Source organism: Carassius carassius, chromosome 4 (assembly GCF_963082965.1).
Source record: "Carassius carassius chromosome 4, fCarCar2.1, whole genome shotgun sequence".
In the NCBI taxonomy this organism is placed as follows: domain Eukaryota; kingdom Metazoa; phylum Chordata; class Actinopteri; order Cypriniformes; family Cyprinidae; genus Carassius; species Carassius carassius.
The window spans coordinates 1,045,896-1,069,676 of NC_081758.1; the positions used below are offsets into that span (position 1 = coordinate 1,045,896).

The 23,781-nt window shown below is 44.2% G+C and overlaps 1 protein-coding gene across 1 annotated transcript; it reads right to left on the minus strand.

The window, feature by feature from the left end:
• Positions 1 to 1,687: 1,687 nt before the first annotated feature.
• Positions 1,688 to 6,280, minus strand: rom1a (retinal outer segment membrane protein 1a). The gene is made up of 4 exons (XM_059544318.1): positions 5,787 to 6,280; positions 3,751 to 4,181; positions 2,751 to 2,997; positions 1,688 to 1,995 (listed from the first exon to the last, which is right to left on the minus strand). The coding sequence occupies exons 1-4, from the start codon at positions 5,934 to 5,936 to the stop codon at positions 1,789 to 1,791; spliced, it is 1,035 nt and encodes a 344-aa protein (XP_059400301.1). The 5' UTR covers positions 5,937 to 6,280; the 3' UTR covers positions 1,688 to 1,788.
• Between the last annotated feature and the right edge of the window lie 17,501 nt (positions 6,281 to 23,781).

The following is a 23,781-nucleotide window of genomic DNA, read 5'->3' on the forward strand; positions in this document are numbered from 1 at the left end:
TAAATATTAACACTGGATACAGGACTTGTTACATCTACCATCTATGTTAATGAAAACATCACTATATAATACGTATCTTTACTTGACAAACTGATGATGAGATATTGATCTCCCCTCGTGTGTTATAATCGGATGCAGTGGCTGTGAGTGCTTGTGCAGCAGTTTGGGTATTAACAGATTAGGACAGGTTACAGGATAAAGGACTCAGGCTTTCACTGCATCCCTCATTATCTGTCTCTGACAGCCAGCTATTTATGAATGTAAGAAAGTGTGAGGCTCATGTGATCGTGCAGATCTTACTGTATGCATTTATTTCCACAAAATGTCTCTAGACAACAAAGCGGTTCAAAATGTCAGAATTTATTAGACTCGACAGATTCGAGTGCAGTAGTGTTTGGTAGCAGAGCGTTGAGCATCATCTACACTTACAATGCTTTTAATTCAATGCTGAATGCAAAACAAACAAAATGTGACAGTTAAGTATTTATGTTTACAACATGCAAGTAACACTGGATGAGCAAATAATAATTGGAGATTTAATAATAATTTATTTCCCATTTATCATAATATTTTTAATCAGTGATTTCCAGTATCAGATAGTTTGCTTGTCTACGGAAATACAATCCTATTAGAACATACTTCATATAATGCCTGTGTAGTAAGATGTGATGACTGGAAGGGGCTTACCCTTGAGAAAAAGAAGTTCACTTCAGCATACTTTTAAAAAGACGATCACAGAAATAATATACTTTACTGCAAAGTGAATGTAATGTTTTTGGATACCTAACTACATGTTATTTGCATTTAAATGAAAGTCTGTTATTGTTTGCATTTATGTTAAATGTTGAGTTTCAGAGAGTATTCCTCACCCACTTAAATATTTCATAATTATTTCTTAATTTCATAATTACTGCTGTTGTCTTCCGTTTTAAATAAATGTGTGACAAATATTACTGGAAAAACTAAAATATACTTTGATGTCATTTTGACTGAAACATATATGTTGTGTATTTAAAAAGATTTGTGAGTACATACTTGTAATGAAGACGTTTATTTGCAATTTAGTACATTTAAAATTATAAACTTTAAACATAATATCGAATCAGTAAAAATTATAATCAAATATTTAAAAGTGTTTAAAATAAGTGTACTTAACAAAGTGCACTTTTTAAAAGGTTACTTGAGAAAGAAACATCGTTATGAAAGAAGACTCTGTTTAAGTGGCCTTTTATTTCATTAACATTATATTACCTGCAAGTACGTAATTTTTTTGTTAATATATATATATATACTTTTCAGATTGTTACAGATTGTTACTTTTTCAGAATGTACACTGCAAGTTCACATTCACTTCAGTTAAGTGCACTTCTTTTTCACAAGGGTATTATTGATTTGCATCTTTCTGTTATTCCTGTCATTCACAAGCATCCATAGCAGTGGTACTACAAAACAGGCTATATTACATAATCAGTCTCGTTTGTAAAGAAATGGGAAAGAATTATAATAGATCTTTCTGTTAAGAAACAGCACTCTCACCCAAATATTCAACTATTCATAGAGGAAAGTTAAGCACATTGCTAAGTGAGAAGTAAGGTGCTGCAAAACTGACAGTGGATTCATTCATCATTCAGAAGATTTCTAATGAAATTGGGTGAAGTGATGCTACTGTTTATGTACTTTAGAAGCAACCATTTAAGTGTATTAATGATGTACTCAACTCTTGTCATTAAAACTGATATATAAAATGAATTTCTTAGTTGTCATCCCTCAATCTGACTCTTTAGCTCTTTAGCTGGCCCCTGCTTCCGCTTTGGCTTCAGCGGGGGTCACCTCGTTCAGCCATAGGAGCTTCAGCACAGGATCCACATACTCCATGAAGGTCTCCTTCACTCCCTTCTCAAGCAAGTAGCCCTCGCTGTCCACCTCCACATTGTCCTGTCCAGCCACGGCCTCCATAGACGTCTGCAGGAGGCGCACACTGGCCAACACTGAGCACTGCAGGCCAGACGTGTGCCATGTCGCATGGGATGAAACGTGTTAAAATGAGCTGGTTAACAAACCTGTCATTGCACACTACAAATGTTAACAAATTGCTTTGGATGAAAGTGTCTGCTAAGGGCATATATTTAACTGTAGGTGCAATATGCAACAAAATACAAATAAATATACTGTACAAGCATGTGGAAAAATACCAGAATTATGGTTTTTATTTCCTATATTACGGGTTTAATCTGCTATTATATATTAACCTACCCTACAATAAAAAAAGTGTCATTTGCTGTATGTATCGCAATTGTGTGTTTTTTTTTGCAATCTTCTGAAATGATCTATTTAGCAAAAATGCATTTCAGTCACTGTAGTTAATACGATGCAATAAATCGGCTAAATCTGCATTAACTAGCATTAACTAAACCTGAGCAGTATGAAAAATACAGCTGTCCATTGTTAGTTCATGTCCATTAAATAATATTAACAGATACAACTTTTTTACTACCGATTTAAATAATGCATTAGTAAATGTTGAAATAAACAATTAAATGCTTTAGAAGTCATTTTCATTGTTAGTTCATGCATGTATTTAAGTCATGCGGAAATTGTTCAGATTTAGCTTTTGTAGCTAAATTCAGAAACTCAGTCTGATTTTCAAAACTCATGCTTTCTTTCTTCTTATTATTATTTTTTTTAAATCTATCCATCTATGCATATGGTGCATCCTGTGATTGTGTGTATGCAGACCTCGAGCAGCGTACCTGAAGCAGAAAGACGGACAGAACCACAGCTCCAATGGTGTTCATCAGCCCCATGTAATAGTTGACCAGGGCTTCTCTGCAGCCGTGAATGAAGAGGTTGAGCTCCTCGGTCTGGTGCTCGTAGTTGTAGTGGGCCGTGTTGTTGGTGATTCTGTACTGGATACAGGGTCTGGGAGAGCTAGGGTTACAGCAGCTGAAGGGCACACTGTCAATCAAGTAACGGCCGTCCACATTGCTCTTAATGCGGCTGAGGATTGAGAAAGGAGAAGGAGATGAAAGAAAGCTTTGAATGCTTGAAAACTTGTCATGAGATTGCTCTAAACTGGTGTTCATAAAGTTACCAATATTTCACCTCACACTTTCCTACTTTCATAGTACTCACCCAAAATACTGTTGCATTTACAGAGACATCTGAGCATTAGTCTGTGTGATCTGACAGCAAGTGATCAGCCAAGACAGACTGCTGTTTATTAACATGAATCATAAATGCATTTTCAGTGGTCATATTTTCTTCAAATAGATGCTCTTTTGATGTCTAGTCTAGTGTGTTTGAAAACAAAATATTGCATCATGTGGCATCTGAAAATGAACGATGCTAGAGATTTCTCAAATTTGGGTCTCAAAGTGACTTATAGTGGATGTATGAAGTCTCACGTTCTCCTCTAGTGTCCTAAACAGAGTAATACGGACATTAAATGGACAATTCACCCAAAAATGAAGATTCTCTCATCACTTACTCACCATTGGGTTGTTCTAAACCCGAATGCATTTATGTATTTGGTAACATTTAAGATCCAGATTCACTATAACATGCATATTAGCTATTTATTAGTACTTATAAAGCATGCCTTATTCCATATTCTAGATCCCTTAATCCACCCCATACCTAAACTTAACAACGCCCCTCATTCTTTGAAACATGTTCTTTGGCTAAAGGTGAGTAAACGAGCACACTGTTTTCATATTTGGGTGAACTCCTGTGACACTCTCTCTGACTCACTCCTTGACCTCCTTCGAGCTGAAGTCCAGGTAACGGTTGCTGATCCACTGCACCTCGAACCAGTCCCTGTAGTTGCTGTTTCCACAGCACTGGAACTCCATCTGCAGGCGATCGATGGTCTGCTTCTGGAAGCAGCGTCCGGGGGTGTCGGTGTCCTTGTAGAAGCGGATGCCGTTCTTCAGGCCGATCTTCAGCGAGGTCTCCAGGCTGCCCTTCATGACGTAACTCAGGATGACTGAAATCAGCATGAGCGTGGTGAAGAAGACCGAGCATCCGTAAAAGGGCTTCAGGAAGGTCTTCCATCGCGGGAACCGGCCGGGATCCAGGGCATCCTGGCAGATTCGACTGGCAAAGTAATTGATACCCATTGAAGCCAGACCCACAATCATCAAAGTGTTGGGCACACAGTGGATGTCTGTGTTGTCCATCACCTAAAGTACAAGATGTTGATGTCAGGCCATTTTAAGCTCAGACTGCATTGTGTCTACACTGAATTTAATTCAAACTTCTTTTTATTAGAGTAGATTATATGTAATAGAGATAAAAAAAAAAATTACCCATATAACCCATGTACATTTGGAGAATATTGGAGAGCTTTTGGTTGATACATTAAGAGCAAGCTGTGGCTCAGTTTTCCATTTTGATCAAGGTGAATTTGAAAATCCATTGGGACTGTAGTAAATCAGTTATTATAAAGCAGAGAGTTCCGCTCCTTGATTCTGATTGGCTGAGCTGCGTTTGAAGCTGTTGTAAATTACTCTACAAACATACACCTTTGTTTACTTCTGTGTGTTGCTCAGCAACAACTTTGTTGCAACCATAACTGTTTCTGAGGAGCTAGATTGTTTGGTGGAAGAATACTGTTTTTATTAATATCATTACACTTTATTTGCTCTGTTTTATGTTGTGAAACTTTACTACATATATGGAATAACTGTTTAATAAAAGCAATAAGTCCCGTGAAGCTGTGGTTTACAGTGATTTTATAACAGCTCATACCCAACAACGCCCCTCAGCTGTTATTAATTCCCTGTAAACCACGGCTTCATGGGACTTATTGCTTTAGTAAATCACTAAGCGTCAAGAATTTTTTTTCCTTTAAGGGAAAACACTATATACATATTTAGAATTAATTTTTTTACACTTTTTTAAACAATTATTTGATGTGACGTGAGATTTAAGCAGTGTTATTTTAGTATCATTTAAATAATAGTTTTATTAATGTTCTGAATTAGCTTGTATTTTTATATTTTCATTATCATTTTTTCAGTGTCATTTTTGTTGTGTGTTTGCAATTAGTTTTAATTTTTGGAATACATTTTCATATATTTGTGTCTTTATAAATATATAAATGAGATATGTGTTTCTGCTTTTCTTTTTTTTCCTTATTCTTCTTCTTTTTCTTTAACCCTGGATCTGAGGCTGATTTTTACAGAATGGACTGATTAATTTGCCACTGCACATATATTTGGGGTAAATCCAAATGTAATTTCTGCTACACAAAATATTATAATTCTTATTTTTGGACTGGTCATTTATTTAATATCTAATAAAGCACATGCAAAAGTGATTTGTAGTATCACACTATATAAAACATTTTAATCTGGTGTAAAAATAGACAATCATGTATGGCCTTCTTAGGGCCGATGGCAGTCTTCATCTTCATCATCATCACTGATAATGACCCATCCAGACTGTGGAAGAGCTCCTTTGTAAAGGACAGCTCCTTAAGCCTATTATGAGCGGCTTAGATCATATTTATATTCACATAGGTTAATCCCTGCCAGATATTTCTGATACATTTGAACCATTAACATGTTAATTTCACATTATGTATTCTGACATTTCTCACTTTACAACAGTGATTCTATAAACTAAATCAAATTGCTAGATGTTAATGAACTGCTAATTACTGTGCTAAATAATGTCAGTGCCAGCTTTGAAGGTCAGAACCACATATTGCGTCATTGCATAATGCATGGAATTATCAGCAAAAGAAATCAAGCAAATGAAAGACATGAGGGTTATATGGATACCTCTCCCCTCCTTCGAAGCTCAGTCTTTAGGAAGCATCCTAAAGCGAAGGTGACGGCTCCACCCAGAGTTGCAAACCACGAGAGCATCCATAAACCCTGGGCCAGCTTCACCCTCTTCTGAAAAGTGAGCTTCATCTTACCCACAACCATTTTGAAAGAGTATGGTGGTGTAAACCTGAGAAAAAGGAAGGCTGGAAGAGTGTGAAAACACACAGAAGTGTTCAAACTGTGAAAGAGGTGCTGAGAATCAGCCTGGAGCTTGTGCAAAAACAGCTAACTCTGCGTAATCCGTTAAGTTCCCTTTCTTTGTCAGAATACGAGATCAAATCGATTTCATCAGAGCAATGCAGCTGCTGTTCTGTATGTTGTGGTCATGTAATCCGGATTGTTTGGCTGTGATCCCCTGTAGTGATGATGTCCCCTCAGTGGTGAGAGTGGTGCCTGTGGACCTCCATGCCCATGGCTGTCTGAAACACACTGGATCTTGGGCGTCTTACCTGTAATCCCTAAACTATCCTATTACAACGGCCCTCTCCAATGAGAAACAAGGCCACTGTCTGCTCAGCAAAGCCTGTGGTTCACACCTCATTGACTCACGCAGGTAGAGGATAAAGATGATGAATGACAGCTGTGGAACTGAACTAAAACTGATGAGGACCTTCGCCTTCCTTCAAAGCTCAGTCTAGTTCTGAGAATCTCTCTGTTCAGAAGTGAAGAGAATCAGTTCACTGAGCCACGAGAGCAGATCCTGTTCTTGTGTTTGAATGTGAAAACTAATATAGAATTTTAGATTGTGTGCCAGAGAGAAAAAGAAACCGTTTTTAACCTAACAGATTTTCTGCTCTTAAAATTAACCCATCTGCAGGAGGGATGGCACGATGTTATGCATTGGTCAAAATAAAAATAAAGGATTCAACAACCTTTATGAGAACCTTAGGACCTTTTTATAATAATAGGGTTAGGTCATGTCATCTATAATAATGTAATATAATAGCAAGTCATTTTTATTATTATTTCCCCTCAGCTCTTTCACTGAATAGTTTTTGCAGACCATTGTGTGATGGATGTAAAATGTGTTTTTGAACTTTGCTGTGATGTCATTGGCTTTTGATTTAATTTCAGTTTTATTTAAATGACTAGTTAGTTGACATTAATTATATATAGTGATGTGAATAATTTAATGTTCTGTGGTGTGACATGCAACACTCCCAGGTGATGTCTAGTCTGTTGTCCCATTTGTCTGTGTATTGAAAGTTTTCCCTGTCCCCAATTCTTCGTCCGCTGTATTAATATCTTTTGAGTTCATGAGAATTCCACGTCTTCCATGTTGAAGAAATCTCCAGCATCTCTTTGCTTTCTCACTTCCCGTGTAGTATGACAGAACAGCCGACCTGAAAAAAATATGCAGCGCCCATGCTCCTCATTTTTCTTTTGCCTGTTTCATAACAGTTTTTTTGTTTCTTTGTTTTTCCCCCTGCGGCATGGTAACTCTGGGAAGATCTGAAAGATTCAAATGACAAATAGGACGGAAGCAATAGCAAGTGAAGTTTAATGAACCAAGTTCACACAGAACATTAGAGAATAAGCAGAAGGTCACACAATGAATATAGGGCAGTAGAATCTCTCGTGGCCAGGCATCAAGTCCGGAACCCAGACATCAGGAGAGTGTGACGCAGGGACTGAGACGGGCGATCATGAGGTTAGTGAAGAGGTGAAGACAACCAACGGTGAGAGCATGGGACTGAAGCGATCCGTCTCGAGAAAAACAGGCACGAACACGGGATGCTTCAAACAACGATCTGACAAACACAAGATGAAAGACAGGGCAATAAATAGCAGCTGGAAATGGATTGCAGCTGCCGCTGGTGAAACAATCAGTGGTCACGCCCACATGAAACAATCAGTGCAAACAAGACCCACACATCAACCCACCCACATAAGATCAAAATGAGACTGCGGTTCTACCAACCGTGGGAGTACCCTCACCCCAGGAACGCCTACTGGCATTCCCAGATGAACATACCTGTCGATTGTAATCATCGATAAGGGAGTGATCCAGGACGTCCCTAGCAGGTCCCCACTCCTCTCATCCGGACCATAACCCTCCCAGTCCACCAAGTACTGGAATCCTCGTCTCCTCCGTCTCGAGTCCAGAATGGAAGTGAAAGTGACGTGACATACAGCCAAGTATGGTGACCAATACTCAGGCCCGTTGATGACACTGGTAACGAGTTATGCGCGTACTCAACCATAGAAAGTTGTTGGCTCCAGGATGAAGGATTCTTGGATACCAAACATCGCAACATTCTCCTCAAATATTGGTAGCTCGCTCGGACTGACCATTGCTCTGGGGATGATAACCTGAAGACAAGCTAACCGTAGTCCCCAATAATGTACAAAACTCTTGCCAGAATTTTGACACAAATTGGGAAACCCTGTCAAAAACCACGTCCATCAGGAGGTCATGTAACCGAAAGACTTGATCAATTACAGTAACCACTGTCTGCTTGGCTGAGGGTAATTTTGGCAAGGGAATGAAATGTACCGCCTTTGAGAACCAGTCCACGGTCATAACAACCATAATGCCATTAGGGGAGATAGAAAGACCGAATGGCATAACCAAATATTCAAAATGCCCTCTGGGGGTGTTGAACATGGTTTTCCATTCATCCCACTTCCTGATGCGAACCAAATGATAGGCATTACATAAATCCAATTTTGTGAAAATGGATGCTCCTTGCAACCTCTTGAAGGCCGAAGACATCAACGGCAAAGGATATGTATTCTTCACGTGATGTTGTTCAGCTCTTGGTAATCAATACAAGGTCACAGAGAACCATCCTTTGTACCAACAAAAAAAGAACCCGCCCCCGCAGGAGAAGAGGAAGGTTGGATGAACCCCGTTGCTAGAAAACCAGAAATATATTTCTCCATGGCCTCCCTCTCAGAGATAGAAAGGGAGTAAAGCTTGCCTTTAGATGGAGAATTACCTGGTAATAACTATATAGCACAGTCATAGGGACAATGCGGAGGGAGAGAAGCAGCACAAGACTTACTGAACACTTCCTTCAGGTCCAGGTACTCCATGGGCACGTTTGACAGAACCGCTGCCTTCTCCTGAAACACAGAACCAGACACCAGACATGACTTGTGACAATGTTCGCTCCACATGGCTATGGAGTTAGAGCCCCAATCCACCCGAGGATTATGCTCTACTAGCCTAAAACAATGGGTGCAACAGGGGAGTCCAGGAGGAGGAAGGGAATAGTCTCAGTGTGATTGCCGGAGGTGATGAGGGTTATAGGACCAGTAGTAAGTGTGATGCTGGGGAGTACTTGACCATTAAGAGCATTAACGAAGATCTGGTGGGAAAGAGGCGTTATGGGAAGTTTTAATTGGTGTGCAAGATGTAAGTCCATAATATTACCCTCAGCTCCGGAGTCCAGAAGAGCCTGACAGGGGTAAGTGTCGTTGGCCCATCTCAGTATCACCGGAAGGAGAGTAGACGATGAGGACTTCCTTGCGGAGATCCCACTCGATAGTAGCCCCAACCTTACTACCGTGCTTGCTCCTTTACCGGGCAAGCGATTGTAGTGGGACGTATATAGCCCACTGTAATTAGATTAATGTGCGTGGGGTAGTGCGAGTCCAATCACAGGCTGGGTAGTGCCGTATAAAAGAGAACCTGTAGTCACTCTTGTGTGTGTGTGTTTGCCAGTTTGGGATTGTGTGTAAATTGTTTTTTCACTACTTCAGGATTCTTCGCGGCCGTTGGCAGCTCCGGCTCTCCTGTTACATGCTTTTACTGCAGTCCCGTGTCTCATGATACTTTGAGGTAGCCTTATGTGTGTGCGTTGGCTGATCAGTCAGTACACGGGTAACGTTATGCAACTGGTGGTAATGACTATGTGATTTAGAGTTGCGGGGATCGTTCGCTGTATGAGCCTTAAGTGGCGGCTGCTCTTCTTCGCCTGCCTCTCTGGCATTCCCGTGCTTCGGAGGGATGTTGTGTCCCGTGTTCTCTATATGCCGAGTTTGTGAATGAAAGGTATGTGGAACGCCCACTTTGTACAGCGCTCCTTATTTTATATATTGTAAATTGCTGATGTTTTTATTCTTAGGACGAATAGATGTTCTGTGACGCCTGGTGAGCAACGCTGACTTGACGCTGCTGCTTTAAATATAAGTTAGCCCACGTTCCTTACAACAACTCTCTCCCCAACACACGTGTGTGTGCGTGTATGTGTGTGCGCACTGCGCAGCCTAACGTGACGCCCATTCTCCAGTATTAACCACTCTAAACGATGCGTGTTTTCCACACTATGTACATTCAAATTTTGCAGTATTTTCATTTATAATGGTTTGTGTGTATTGAGTGATTTGATTTGTTTATTTTGAGTGTTTTGCAGTGTTGTATTTATTTTGATTCATGCGTTCCTTCAAGAGGTGCTGGTAGAAGGTCAGTGAGAGTAATACCCAATGCCAGCACCAAATTTTTTTTTTCTTCATATTTTCATTTTCTGTAGTATTTTCTTGTTTGTTGATCTAAATGTTTATTATTTGTGCATGTTTGAGTGAGCGTGTTTATTGAGACCATAAATACTTTTACACTCTTATTACAGGAGCTGAGGCTTTGGGGGCAGACCACTAGTAGGCCCGTACGTGGTGGTAGAGAGCTCATTACAGAGTGCTGTGTGATTATTTCTTGAGTTTATTGCAGTGTGGGTGCTGTTACTTGTACACGGGGTGTGGAGAGTGATATTGAAGCCTTGGGCGTGTGTCTGCCATCAAGCCTCGGCCTCCTTTGGATTATGGTCTCCTTTGCATGTGTCTGTTGATGATTCTCAGCTTTTATATATTTTACAAATGATTGTATTTAAATAAAAACTTTTGTATTATTGGTATCCACGTCTCTAGCCCATTCTTGCTAATTACGTTCCTGTGTATCTTTTACCAATTCTTAGTAACATCTATAGTTCCCTATTAAATAGGGTGGCGTAGTCATGTGACGCTAGAGGCAATGTTTCTATATTTGCCCCAAGTGTGAAGGGCCAAGGTCCCGCTACATTCTGGCGTAGTCGGCAGGTTTAGTTTCTCTTTTGGGCTGAAGACGTGGATGCTTATTGTAATTGTGTGAACGTGTACACTGTGTGATTGTGTATTAGTTTTTTTTTGTTTTTGTTTTTCTTTCTTTTTGTTTAAGTTTAGTGTTGAAGACAAAGCAGCAGCGTCATTTCAGAGGATTTGGAGCGGTTCAACAGCGATTTTTCCGTCTCTGTGTCATTTACTTACAGAGGTTGCTCTGGTAAGTCTCATTAAAAAATATATATATATATATATATAAAAATGGAGGAGGAAATGCAGGAATTGAGGGATCTAGTTGCTCAGCTTAGGGCAGATAATGAGAAATTGCGTCAAGACCAGAGCCGAGCTGCCCCTTCGAGTCCAATAGCTGGCCCTTCTAGGGAATCTTCAGTGCCCTCTGCTGATCAACCAGTAAGTGGTAGTGCCACATTAACTGAGCGGCTTGTGTTTATCCCAAGGGATCGAAAATGTCCAATATTTGACGGTAGGCCGGGTATCGGCATAAATGATTGGATAGAGGAGGCGAAAGCCTGTATAAGAACACGTCATCTGTCTGTGGCTGATCAAGCGTTTTTTCTGTTTGATCATCTAGCAGGAGAGGCGTGTGACGAGATTCGGCATCGCCTGGTAGCTGAGCTTGGAGACCCCGAGAAAATTTATTTAATTTTGCAAGAGCTGTACGGTTGCTCCCAGTCCTATGTTGCCCTACAGGAGGCCTTTTTCTCTAGGAGACAGCGGGATGGGGAAACTTTGCTGGAATTTTCCCTGGCCCTGATGGGTCTCCTAGAAAAAGTCAAGCAGAAGTCCCCTACTGTCATGTCAAATGCGGAAATTCTATTGAGAGATCAATTTGTAGAATATGTGTGCGACGTTTCCCTTCGCCGTGAACTGAAACAGTTAGTTCGCCGCCAGCCCCACTCCACGCTCTTAGAAGTGCGAGGGGAAGCAATCCGATGGGAGCGGGAGGGAATGCCGGGGGGGGGGGGGGGGGGGGTGCAAGGGGTCGAAGTCTTTCCGTCCCTGTGGCACACGGGTTTCAGTACGAAGTGCAAGGAGGTAATAGCTCGCCTAGAAACTCCAAAATGAGAGAGCTGAGAGAAATGTTAAAGTTACAACAGGAGCAGTTAAATCAGCTCACCCAGAGTTTTGCCCGGTTGCAGGGCCCCAATTCTCGCACCCAGCCTTTCCGTGGTGGGCCCGCTATCTGTAGGCAGTGTCAAAAGCCAGGACACTTTGCATGGGAATGTGAGGGGGAACATGTTACGTCCCGATCGCCGTTGCGTTCTCGCGCTGATCCGGCCGTTGGGAAGGGTAGGCAACTTCGATCTGATGCGTCGGGAAACTCGGTTGGGGAAAGTTCGGCTCCGACGGTAAGACGTTTGATTCTAGTCCAAATTTAATGTCCCCTTGTCCACATTTGGATGTTTCAATTGGGGGTGTGTTAGTCCCTTGTCTAATCGATACGGGTTCGATGGTATCAACCATTACGGAAAGTTGTTTTGTTAAGTATTTTGAGTCACGGGGTCAAGAGCAGTTGAGGTCATGTTCATGGTTGCAGCTGAGGGCCGCCAACGGTCTTTCCATCCCGTATATTGGTTATATGGAGTTGGACGTCGAGCTCTGTGGTAGGATGGTGACACGATGTGGGGTGCTGGTGGTCAGGGTCCTCCTGGTGGCTTGTGCTCTCGAGTCCCTGGTGTGTTGGGGATGAACGTACTCGGGCGATGCTACCAGGAGCTCTTTGGACACCATGGCCCTGCTTTGTTTAATTTCCCTCCAGCTTCTAGTGCACCACTTTCAGTTCTTCAAGCCTTACAACACTGCCACCAAGGCAGCGAGCGGGCATCCGTCGACATGACTAGGGTAAGGGTGCGGGGTCCCCGGGCATGTCGCGTTACCGGCGGTACCATTAAGTTTGTTGCGGCAACTTGTGCAGAACAGCTAGCAGGTAGTACAGTGCTGTTTGAGCCCTCTGAATCGGGGTTGCCTGAGGGGCTGTTAGCTTCCCCCGCCTTAGTGAGAGTGATTGGAGGCTCAGTTTATGTGCCGGTGATCAATATAGGCACTTCCGATGTCCTGCTTTTCCGCCGCCGAGTACTGGGTACCCTGGTTAGAGTACATGTTGTCAGTTTACCTACGGGTATAACTGAAGTTAGACCCATTACAGTTAGCGCCTATTCCCAAGGTACTCAAGTGGCCCGTTCCACTGTTTCGGAGCAGATTGCAGCATTGAATTTGTCCGCATTGCCAGAGTCAGAACAGGACAAGGTTAGGACCTTGCTTAATAAGTATCAGACAATGTTTTCTGAGCACGATGGTGATTTGGGTTGTACCAGTCTTATCTCGCACGATATCCCACTGTTAGATGACATCCCCGTACGGCAGCGACATCGCCGTGTACCTCCTTCAGAGTATGAGGTTGTTAGATCCCACATTAATCAGCTTTTGGAGTCTCAGGTAATCAGAGTTGTAGCCCGTATGCCTCTCCAATTGTGTTGGTAAAAAAAAAGGACGGTAGTCTTCGTCTGTGCGTGGACTATCGTCAGTTAAATGCCAAGACTAGACGAGACGCATTTCCCTTACCCCGTATTGAGGAGTCGCTGGATGCGTTGACCAGGGCCTGTTGGTTCTCTACTATGGATTTAGCTAGTGGGTACAACCAGGTCCCGGTCACAGAGGGGGAGAAGCCTAAGACCGCTTTTTGCACACCATTTGGCTTGTTCGAATGGAACCGTATGCCATTTGGTTTGTGCAATGCCCCCTCAACCTTCCTGCGACTTATGGAGAGGATATTCGGAGACCAGCAGTGCCAGTCGTTACTTCTATATCTGGACGATATTGTGGTGTTCTCCACCTCTATTGCTCAACATTTAGAGAGGTTGGAGGTAGTTTTAAACTGGCTGGAGCGAGAAGGCTTAAAGGCTAAGCTGGGGAAGTGTGCTTTTCTCAAGCAGGAGGTGAACTATTTGGGTCATGTTATTTCCTCTAGGGGAGTAGCAACTGACCCAGGTAAGATAGAGGCTGTAGCCCGGTGGCCCCGTCCCTCTAGTGTAACAGAGTTGCGGTCCTTCCTGGGGTTCTCCAGTTATTACCGGCGGTTTGTAGAGAGGTTTGCCAAGTTGGCGGCCCCTCTGCATAAGCTGGTCAGGGAGTTTGCCGGTTTAAAGGGTAAGCAGACAGCAAGGAACTTTGAGAACGCCTGGAGCGAAGGGTGTCAGGTGAGCTTTGAGGGGTTAAAAGAGAAGCTTACTACCACTCCAGTCCTTGCATATGCAGATTTTTCCAAGCCCTTCATTTTGGAGGTGGACGCTAGCTACCAAGGTCTGGGGGCTGTCCTCTCCCAGGAATATAAAGGTAAGGTGAGACCGGTGGCATATGCCAGCCGTAGTCTACGGCCCACTGAGCGCAACATGTCCAACTATAGCTCTATGAAGCTGGAGTTTGTTGCGCTCAAGTGGGCCATGACCGAGAAATTCCGCGAGTACTTGTTGGGTAGTAAGTGTGTGGTATTTACAGATAATAACCCCCTTAGCCACCTGGCCTCCGCAAAGCTTGGTGCAACCGAGCAGCGTTGGGCCTCTCAACTGGCGGCTTTTGATTTTGACATTAAGTATCGTTCAGGTAAGAGTAATAGAAACGCAGATGCACTATCCCGGCAGGACCTTTCTGACCCAGGTGTATTGGATGGGTTGGCTCCAGGCTTGGAAATCCCTGAGTCACTGCGGTCATTGGTCAGGTCAGATCCAGCTCAAGTAGTGACCCAATGTGTTGTGTCTACGCTTCCTGGGTACTCTGTTGGCGAGTTGGGTTCGTTGCAGGCAGTTGATTCTGTTATTCAGGAGGTGTTGCCATTCTGGAGGCGAGGTACACGCCACGGTCGGATGAACGGCGTCGACTTTCCAGGGCAGCCCTAACATTGCTCAAGCAATGGGACCGTCTGGTTGAGCAAGATGGTATACTTCATCGCCGGGTTCACTGCCCTGAGGGTAAGGAAGAGATGTTGCAATTAGTATTGCCCGCGGCCCTGAAGTCCGAGGTGCTAAGACTGTTACATCAGCAACACGGACATCAGGGCCGAGAGCGCACCCTTGAGTTGGTGAGACAGAGGTGCTATTGGCCGGGATTATCCGCTGATGTGGCAAGTTGGTGTCAAGAATGTGATCGGTGCCAGGCAGCCAAGGACACCCGACCACTGGCTCAGGGGTTTATGGGGCGGCTACTGTCATCTAGGCCAAATGACATCCTTGCGGTGGATTTCACTGTTTTGGAGCCCGGCTGGAAACGGTCAGTGTGAACGTTTTAATCGCACTTTACACAATCTGTTGCGCACACTGCCAGTCTCCAGGAAACGGGATTGGGTGGCTTGTCTCCCCCAGGTTGTGTTCAGCTCTAATAGCACTCCCCATCAGGCCACTGGAGAATCGCCACATTTCTTGATGTTCGGTCAAGAGCCGTGATTACCCGTGGATTTCCTGTTGGGTAGGGACCCCCAGCCAAGAGAGGGTAGTGTGCATGACTGGGTCGTGGAGCATCAAACCAAGCTGCAGGTAGCCTTCGCCGGTGCACGGGAACGGTTGCAGGTAATGGCCGACAGGCGCAAGGCCCACCACGATCAGCAGGTCCGAGATGAACCACTGGTGGAGGGTCAGCTGGTGTACCTCCGTGATTATGGGGTAAGGGGCCGTCAATAAATCCAGGACCTGTGGAGCCCGGTGGTTTATCAAGTGACAAGGGCACCCAAAGAGGGTGGTGTAGTATACACGATTGCGCCTGTAGATGACCTTTCCAAGACCAGGAACGTGCACCGTTCACTGATAAAGAGCAGAGTCGGTAAGGACACTGTGGGGGTAGACCATGGTAGCCCCTTGCATGACCCAGTTGTGGACACACCCTCATTGGTTGACGATGAGGACGAGGTGGATTTGGTGGCTGTGATACAGGAGCGGGATCGTTCTGCTGCTGACTCAGAACCAACAGCGCTGGCGCCGGGGATGGAACCTGGTCCACAGGAGTGGGTGTATACTCTGGAACCGGGTCCTGTTATTGGGCCAGGACACCTGGGTCCAGTGGGAGGTAGGGCCACTTCCCCTGGACCCCAGCTTGGGGGCCTTCCCGAGGCTGTTGAGGTTGGGGTGCGTAGAACGAGACGTACAACTGCAGGGCTGCACTCAAACCGATATCACCTTCCCCGGGCAGTGAGTGAGAGAAGTGGCGTCTCTCTTCAGCAAATACAAGGCATAACTGGCCTCTTCAGACCGTGGGATTAAGTAGCCGCGATGTGAGGATCATCGGGGCGACGATCCAAGTGTGGGGGGCAGATTGTAGTGGGACGTATATAGCCCACTGTAATTAGATTAATGTGCGTGGGGTAGTGCGAGTCCAATCACAGGCTGGGTAGTGCCGTATAAAAGAGAACCTGTAGTCACTCTTGTGTGTGTGTGTTTGCCGGTTTGGTGTCGCGTCATTGCCCGTGGGACCGCCCCTCTTTCTCCTAGCGCTTCCGCTTCAGGTAGGCACTGTTTTGAACTAGGTGGTGAACACTGACGTGGGATTGTGTGTAAATTGTTTTATTCACTACTTCAGGATTCTTCGCGGCCGTTGGCAGCTCCGGCTCTCCTGTTACATGCCTTTACTGCAGTCCCGTGTCTCATGATACTTTGAGGTAGCCTTATGTGTGTGCGTTGGCTGATCAGTCAGTACACGGGTAACGTTATGCAACTGGTGGTAATGACTATGTGATTTAGAGTTGTGGGGATCGTTCGCTGTATGAGCCTTAAGTGGCGGCTGCTCTTCTTCGCCTGCCTCTCTGGCATTCCCGTGCTTCGGAGGGATGTTGTGTCCCGTGTCCTCTATACGCCGAGTTTGTGAATGAAAGGTATGTGGAATGCCCACTTTGTACAGCGCTCCTTATTTTATATATTGTAAATTGCTGATGTTTTTATTCTTAGGACGAATAGATGTTCTGTGACGCCTGGTGAGCAACGCTGACTTGATGCTGCTGCTTTAAATATAAGTTAGCCCATGTTCCTTGCAACAACTCTCTCCCCAACACACGTGTGTGTGCGTGTATGTGTGTGCGCACTGCACAGCCTAACGTGACGCCCGTTCTCCAGTATTAACCACTCTAAACGATCCGTGTTTTCCACACTATGTACATTCAAATTTTGCAGTATTTTCATTTACAGGGCGGCAGAGGCTCAGTGGTTCATGTAGGTTGTCTACAAACCGGAAGGTTGGTGGTTCAATCCACGGCTCCACCTGACCAAGTGTCGTGGTGTCCTTGAGCAAGACACCTAACCCCAGCTGCTCCAGATGAGCTGGATGGCGCCTTGAATGGCAGACACCGCAGTCGGTGTGTGAATGTGTGTGTGAATGGGTGAATGTGAGGCAAAATTGTAAAGTGCTTTGGATGGCCATGTGGTCTGTTGAAAGCGCTATATAAATGCAGTCCATTTACCATTTATAATGGTTTGTGTGTATCAAGTGATTTGATTTGTTTATTTTGAGTGTTTTGGAGTGTTGTATTTATTTTGATTCATGCGTTCCTTCAAGAGGTGCTGGTAGAAGGTCAGTGAAAGTAATACCCAATGCCAGCACCAAATTTTGTTTTTTCATATTTTCATTTTCTGTAGTATTTTCTTGTTTGTTGATCTAAATGTTTATTATTTGTGCATGTTTGAGTGAGCGTGTTTATTGAGACCATAAATACATTTACACTCTTATTACAGGAGCTGAGGCTTTGGGGGCAGACCACTATTAGGCCCGTACGTGGTGGTAGAGAGCTCATTACAGAGTGCTGTGTGATTATTTCTTGAGTTTATTGCAGTGTGGGTGCTGTTACTTGTACACGGGGTGTGGAGAGTGATATTGAAGCCTTGGGCGTGTGTCTGCCATCAAGCCTCGGCCTCCTTTGGATTATGGTCTCCTTTGCATGTGTCTGTTGATGATTCTCAGCTTTTATATATTTTACAAATGATTGTATTTAAATAAAAACTTTTATATTATTGGTATCCACGTCTCTAGCTCATTCTTGCTAATTACGTTCCTGTGTATCTTTTACCAATTCTTAGTAACATCTATAGTTCCCTATTAAATAGGGTGGCGTAGTCATGTGATGCTAGAGGCAATGTTTCTATATTTGCCCCAAGTGTGAAGGGCCAAGGTCCCGCTACACGTGTAAAAAATGTCCAGAGTCACCACAGTAAAGGCAGAGTCCACTGGACCTCCGCCTCTCTCTCTCCTCCCGGGACGGCCGAGCTCTCCCCACCTGCATGGGCTTGTGATTGACGATGGGTCCGACCGTGTTCTCCTCACTGCTGCCTTGAACTCCAGTGCTTCCGGGAGTGCGAGTGGGTCAAGCGTGTTGCTCCAGCCGACCAATGCGGTCATCAACCCATAGAGCCAAGTAAATTAGTCCGTTGAGTCTAGGAGGTAAATCCAACATATAAATCTCTCTTTGAACACAGTCGACCAGCTCATGCAAGAACATATCCCACTGCGCCTCCTCGTTCCATTTGCACTCTGCCGCCAGCGAGCGGAATTCAATCGAGTAGTCTGCAACGGAACAGTCACCCTGTTTAAGATCTGCAAGTCTTCTGGCAGTCTCCTTGCCGGCTACCGCTCGGTCAAACAGACTCGTCATTTTGGTGGCGAGTGCCTGGAATGAGGCGCAGAATGAGGTCCCGGTTCTCCCACACTGCCATTCCCCACAAGGCTGCCTGTCCCGTAAGTAGCATGAGAACAAACGCCACTTTAGACTCCTCCGTCTCGAACGTTCTGGGCTGCAACGAAAAATGTATCGATTAAGGAATGCTCTACAGAAGTTTGGCTCACTGGCATAACTCTCTGGAATGGGTAGGCGGGGCTCCATTCGATGACTGGGTGGCGCAGCGGGAATGCTTAGTTGTTGAATCTGCTGGGTGAGCTCGGACACCTGCTTCATGACGGCTCGATCTGCATGTCCAGTGTTGGTAATGCTCTCCTGCTGCTGATCCACCCGGGAAACACTGTGATTGTGAAATCCCCCAGCGAGGTTGAGCTAGCTGCTTCCATAGTTATGGTCAGATCATTCTGTAACGACAAATAGGATGGAAACAATAGCAAGTGCAAGTGAAGTTTAATGAACCAAGTTCACACAGAGCATCAGAGAATAAGCAGAAGGTCACAAGATGAATATAGGGCAGTAGAATCTCTCGCGGCCAGGTCCGGAACCCAGACAGCAGGAGAGCACGACGCAGGGACTGAGATGGGCGATCCTGAGGTGAGTGAAGAGGTAAAGACAAGCAACGGTGAGCGAAGCGAAGCGATCTGTCTCGAGAGAAACAGGAAACTAGCAAGGACGAAAAAACCAGGCACAAACACAAGAGGCTTCAAACAACGATCTGACAAACACAAGATGAAAGACAGGGCAATAGATAGGAGCTGGAAATGGATTGCAGCCGCCACTGGTGAAAAAATCAGTGGTCACGCCCACATGAAACAATCAGTGCAAACGAGACAGACACATCAACCCACCCACAAAAGATCAAAGACACAAGTGCATTGGATGATGCCGTCCTTAATCATTTGTTGCTGCCATGTGTCTTGAGTTTGAGCTCCGTCACGTAAATTCTATATCTATTTTTTTATCTTAAAATCTATGTTATACACCATCATTTTTGTTTCTATAATGTGTGAATAGATCCTCTATTGTATTCTACAACAAAAACAATCAGAGCGCTTTGTTATCACTAGTTTTATTTTGAAGTAAATTGACATGATTTCAATTCAATTCAATTCAAGTTTATTTGTATAGCGGTTTTTACAATACAAATCGTTACAAAGCAACTTTACAGAAAATTATGTTTCTACAATATTTAGTAGTAGCTAGTAGTTTGTGCACGTTTGACAGGATTTTAGAAAATAAAAATAATAATAATAATACAAGACGTAGTCAGCTAGACGATGAACTATCAATATTAGTAATTAATAGTTATTATATGATGCAGTCACACATGTAGCAATAATTGTTAGTTCTGTTTGTTGATTCAAGGTTAGGATCATCTGGGGTCCTCTGAGGGTCAGCTTCATCTCTTCTCAGGTGTTCTGGATCCAGACTGGAGCTTGTGTAAATCCTAGTTACCACGGGATGTAAATCCAGTGGCAAAACATAGAAACAAAATACAGACATCATTAGCATAGCTGCTGATCCAACAAAGTAAAATTAGTTTAACCCAAGCTAAAGAATAAAAATGCACATTTGATCAGATGCAACTACACTCACAATTTAAAAGATACATTATTCGTATGCTTGGCGAAAGAGATGTGTTTTTAATCTAGATTTAAACAGAGAGAGTGTGTCTGAAACCCGAACATTATCAGGAAGGCTATTCCAGAGTTTGGGAGCCAAATGTGAGAAAGCTCTACCTCCTTTAGTGGACTTTGCTATCCTAGGAACTACCAAAAGTCCAGCGTTTTGTGACCTTAGGGTGCGTGATGGGTTGTAGCGTGGTAGAAGGCTAGTTAGGTACGCAGGAGCTAAACCATTTAGGGCCTTATAGGTAAGTACTGATAATTTGTAACTGATACGGAACTTAATAGGTAGCCAGTGCAGAGACTGTAAAATTGGGGTAATATGATCATATTTTCTTGACCTCGTAAGGACTCTAGCTGCTGCATTTTGGACTACCTGTAGCATGTTTATTGACGAAGCAGGACAACCACCTAGAAGTGCATTACAATAGTCCAGTCTAGAGGTCATGAATGTGTCACGGAGTGACTTTGTAAGGGCGGAACTAAAAGGACGGAGATTGGTTCCGCCCGGACGATAATTCCTCAAACACCGGTTACTTCCGGGAACTCCAGGGAAGGAAATCAGGGTTTCATTGATCGCAGGGGGATAGATGAACGGGGCGATCGTGGATTGGGCAGTGGGAAGAGGAGGAGGAGTATAAAGAGGGCCTCAGAAACTGCAGAGAGGGGAGTTGTTTATTCTAGCCGATATGGCGAGTGAGTTGGAGTGTTTGGGCGAGGGCAGCGGAAAGAAGGCGGAGGAATATTGTAGGCTGGGCGAAGACGGAGACAAGGGTTTGGCAGAAACAGAAACCGGGCTGAGTATATTGGGATGTCTATCTAACTGTGAAATGCTCTATGGACATGTGTAACGAATTCTGAGTGGTTGAGAACAGGAAGACTCACTGGAAATATCGCTGAAGGAGGCCCTTTTTGGACTGGTCACGTGGCAGCAGGAGAAGTATCCAGGAGCTGGAAAGAAGAGGGAAAAGAGACCTCGTGTTAGTAACGGTTTGAGTACCCTAAACCATCGTACAGCAGCATAATTATCTGGAGTGAACTATCTGTGAGCCTTTTTGTGAGTTTTTGGCATAGTAAGTGAGCGGCCCCACCATGGAGGAGGATTGTGGGTGAGCCGGGACCAGTGAGTGAGAGAAGACGTTGGGGTGTCGTGGCGGCGACATTTAAATCTAAATATTCTTTGCATCAGTGTTCTCACGATTTCCAGGACGAGTCTTTGGTCAGATGGGGGGTTTTGCCCTAAATTCACCAAGCGTGTGTGGAGTGCAGTGGGTGAGCCTTTGTCCTTTGCTGTGAGTGTATACACTTGAAATTTTCAGTGTTGTGCTGTGTTTGTGTCGTCAAAAACCACCTTTCAGGCCCGACGAAATCCTGTGGAGGAAGTGAGTACTGAGGCGGGCGAAGAAAAACATCTCATTATATGCCGTTGATGACATCCTGACCCTTCTACCCCACGTAATGGTGGCGGGAAACAAGTTCAAGTAAGAACAGTGTGGATATAGTGGGAAGTATTAACGGTGAGGAGTTGGCTGCTGGAGGAGGAAATCAGCTGTGTGTGTATTATTACCTGCTGTGGAGTTCTTCAAAGGTTCGCCCCTGTCTAGATCTCTCACCCTTTTGGTTGGAAGAAAGGAGAGGGAAGCGTCCGACCCACCCAGTGTAGCACACCCTGGGCGAAACAACTTACCTGTGTGTGACATCAGCGGACGCCGTGTTCGGCCCAACGCAGCAGCAGTTTCGACCCGCATCTCTATCAGCAGTTGGTTTAAACCTCAGAAAAGGAACGCCTGACGTCTATTTCCCCAAAAGGTGTGAGTAACATCACTTCCTGTTTCCCTGTATATTCACCGTAAGCAATCGACCAAAGTTAAAGCCAGCATATTGTGTTGTACGTTCGCCTGTATGCCCAAGTGAAGCCTCAGTTGTCTTTCCTACAGACTTACCTGTGCCCCGAGGGAAGAGCCAGTGGCCCCTCTGTCCACCGTCCGTGTCCAGTCCTGTCATACCTACTTGTATGTTCTTGTGCAGATCTAGCGGGTCCCTTTGAAGCGTCTACCTGCACGTCGACCCGTTACTCAGGATACAGAAACTGCGAACACCCCCCCCCCCCCCCCCGTACACTTACCAGTACAGTTTCAGTCGGGTCCCGGCAGCCATTGTGCAGCTCCACCAGCCTCTGGACGACCGGGAGTCCAACCCGCTGGGCTACCTCGGAGTTCGCCACGAGAAGCAGCAGGTATCCATCGTGCATTCAAACTCTCAATACTAACCACTTGTATCTGATACGTCCAGGAAAAGGAGAGGGCCCTGGACAGTCGTCCTGCAAGCTAGAACAAAGGGGCATTTGTGAATAAGCTGATTGTCGTCACATAGCCAGAAGGAAAGAGGAGTGAAGGACTTACCTGAGATCTCCCGTGACGGAGTCTAAGAGACTCAAGATTGCTACTCCCCAATTGGAGAGTTGGATTTTAGCCTCCCTTCCCTATAAATTTTTTTTAGTAATTTAATAAAGTTGTTTTAATACTTACCGTTTCTTGTGTGTCTGGTCATTGGGGTGTTCTTGGGACCTCCTCGAGGTGGAAACTAGGAAGGGGCGTGACTCACGACATCTGTGGTCCGCTCCAACCTGTGACAAATGCATGAACTAGCTTTTCTGCATCAGAAACAGATAACATGTTTCGTAGCTTGGCAATGTTTCTAAGATGGAAGAATGCAGTTTTTGTAACATTGGAAATATGATTTTCAAAAGACAAATTGCTGTCTAATATAACACCCAGATTTCTGACTGTAGAGGAAGTAACAGTACATCCGTCTAGCTGCAGATTGTAATCTACAAGATTCTGTGTGGTGTTTTTTGGTCCAATAATTAATATCTCTGTCTTAGCCGAATTTAATTGGAGAAAATTATTTGTCATCCAATCTTTTACATTTTTAACCCACTCTGTTAGCTTAGATAATTGGGAAGTTTCATCTGGTCTCGTTGAGATATATAGTTGAGTATCATCAGCATAACAGTGGAAGCTAATTCCGTATTTTCTAATAATATTACCAAGGGGCAACATGTATATTGACAATAGAAGGGGACCTAGGACGGATCCTTGTGGCACTCCATATTTTACTGATGATAAATGAGATGACACCCCATTTAAGTAAACAAAATGGTAGCGATCGGACAGGTAGGATCTAAACCATCTTAGAGCCTGCCCTTGAATACCTGTATAGTTTTGTAATCGATCTATGAGTATGTCATGATCTATGGTGTCGAACGCAGCACTAAGATCAAGTAAGACTAGAAATGAGATGCAGCCTTGATCTGAAGCAAGGAGCAGGTCATTCGTAATTTTAACAAGTGCAGTTTCTGTGCTATGGTGGGGTCTAAAACCTGACTGAAATTCTTCATACAGATCATTTTTATGCAGGAAGGTGCTCAATTGAGCAGACACAACTTTTTCTAAAATTTTAGACATAAATGGAAGATTTGAAATAGGCCTATAATTTGCCAGTACACTAGGATCTAGTTTTGGTTTCTTAATAAGAGGCTTGATAACCGCCAGCTTGAATGGTTTTGGGACGTGACCTAAAGATAACGACGAGTTAATGATATTGAGAAGCGGTTCTT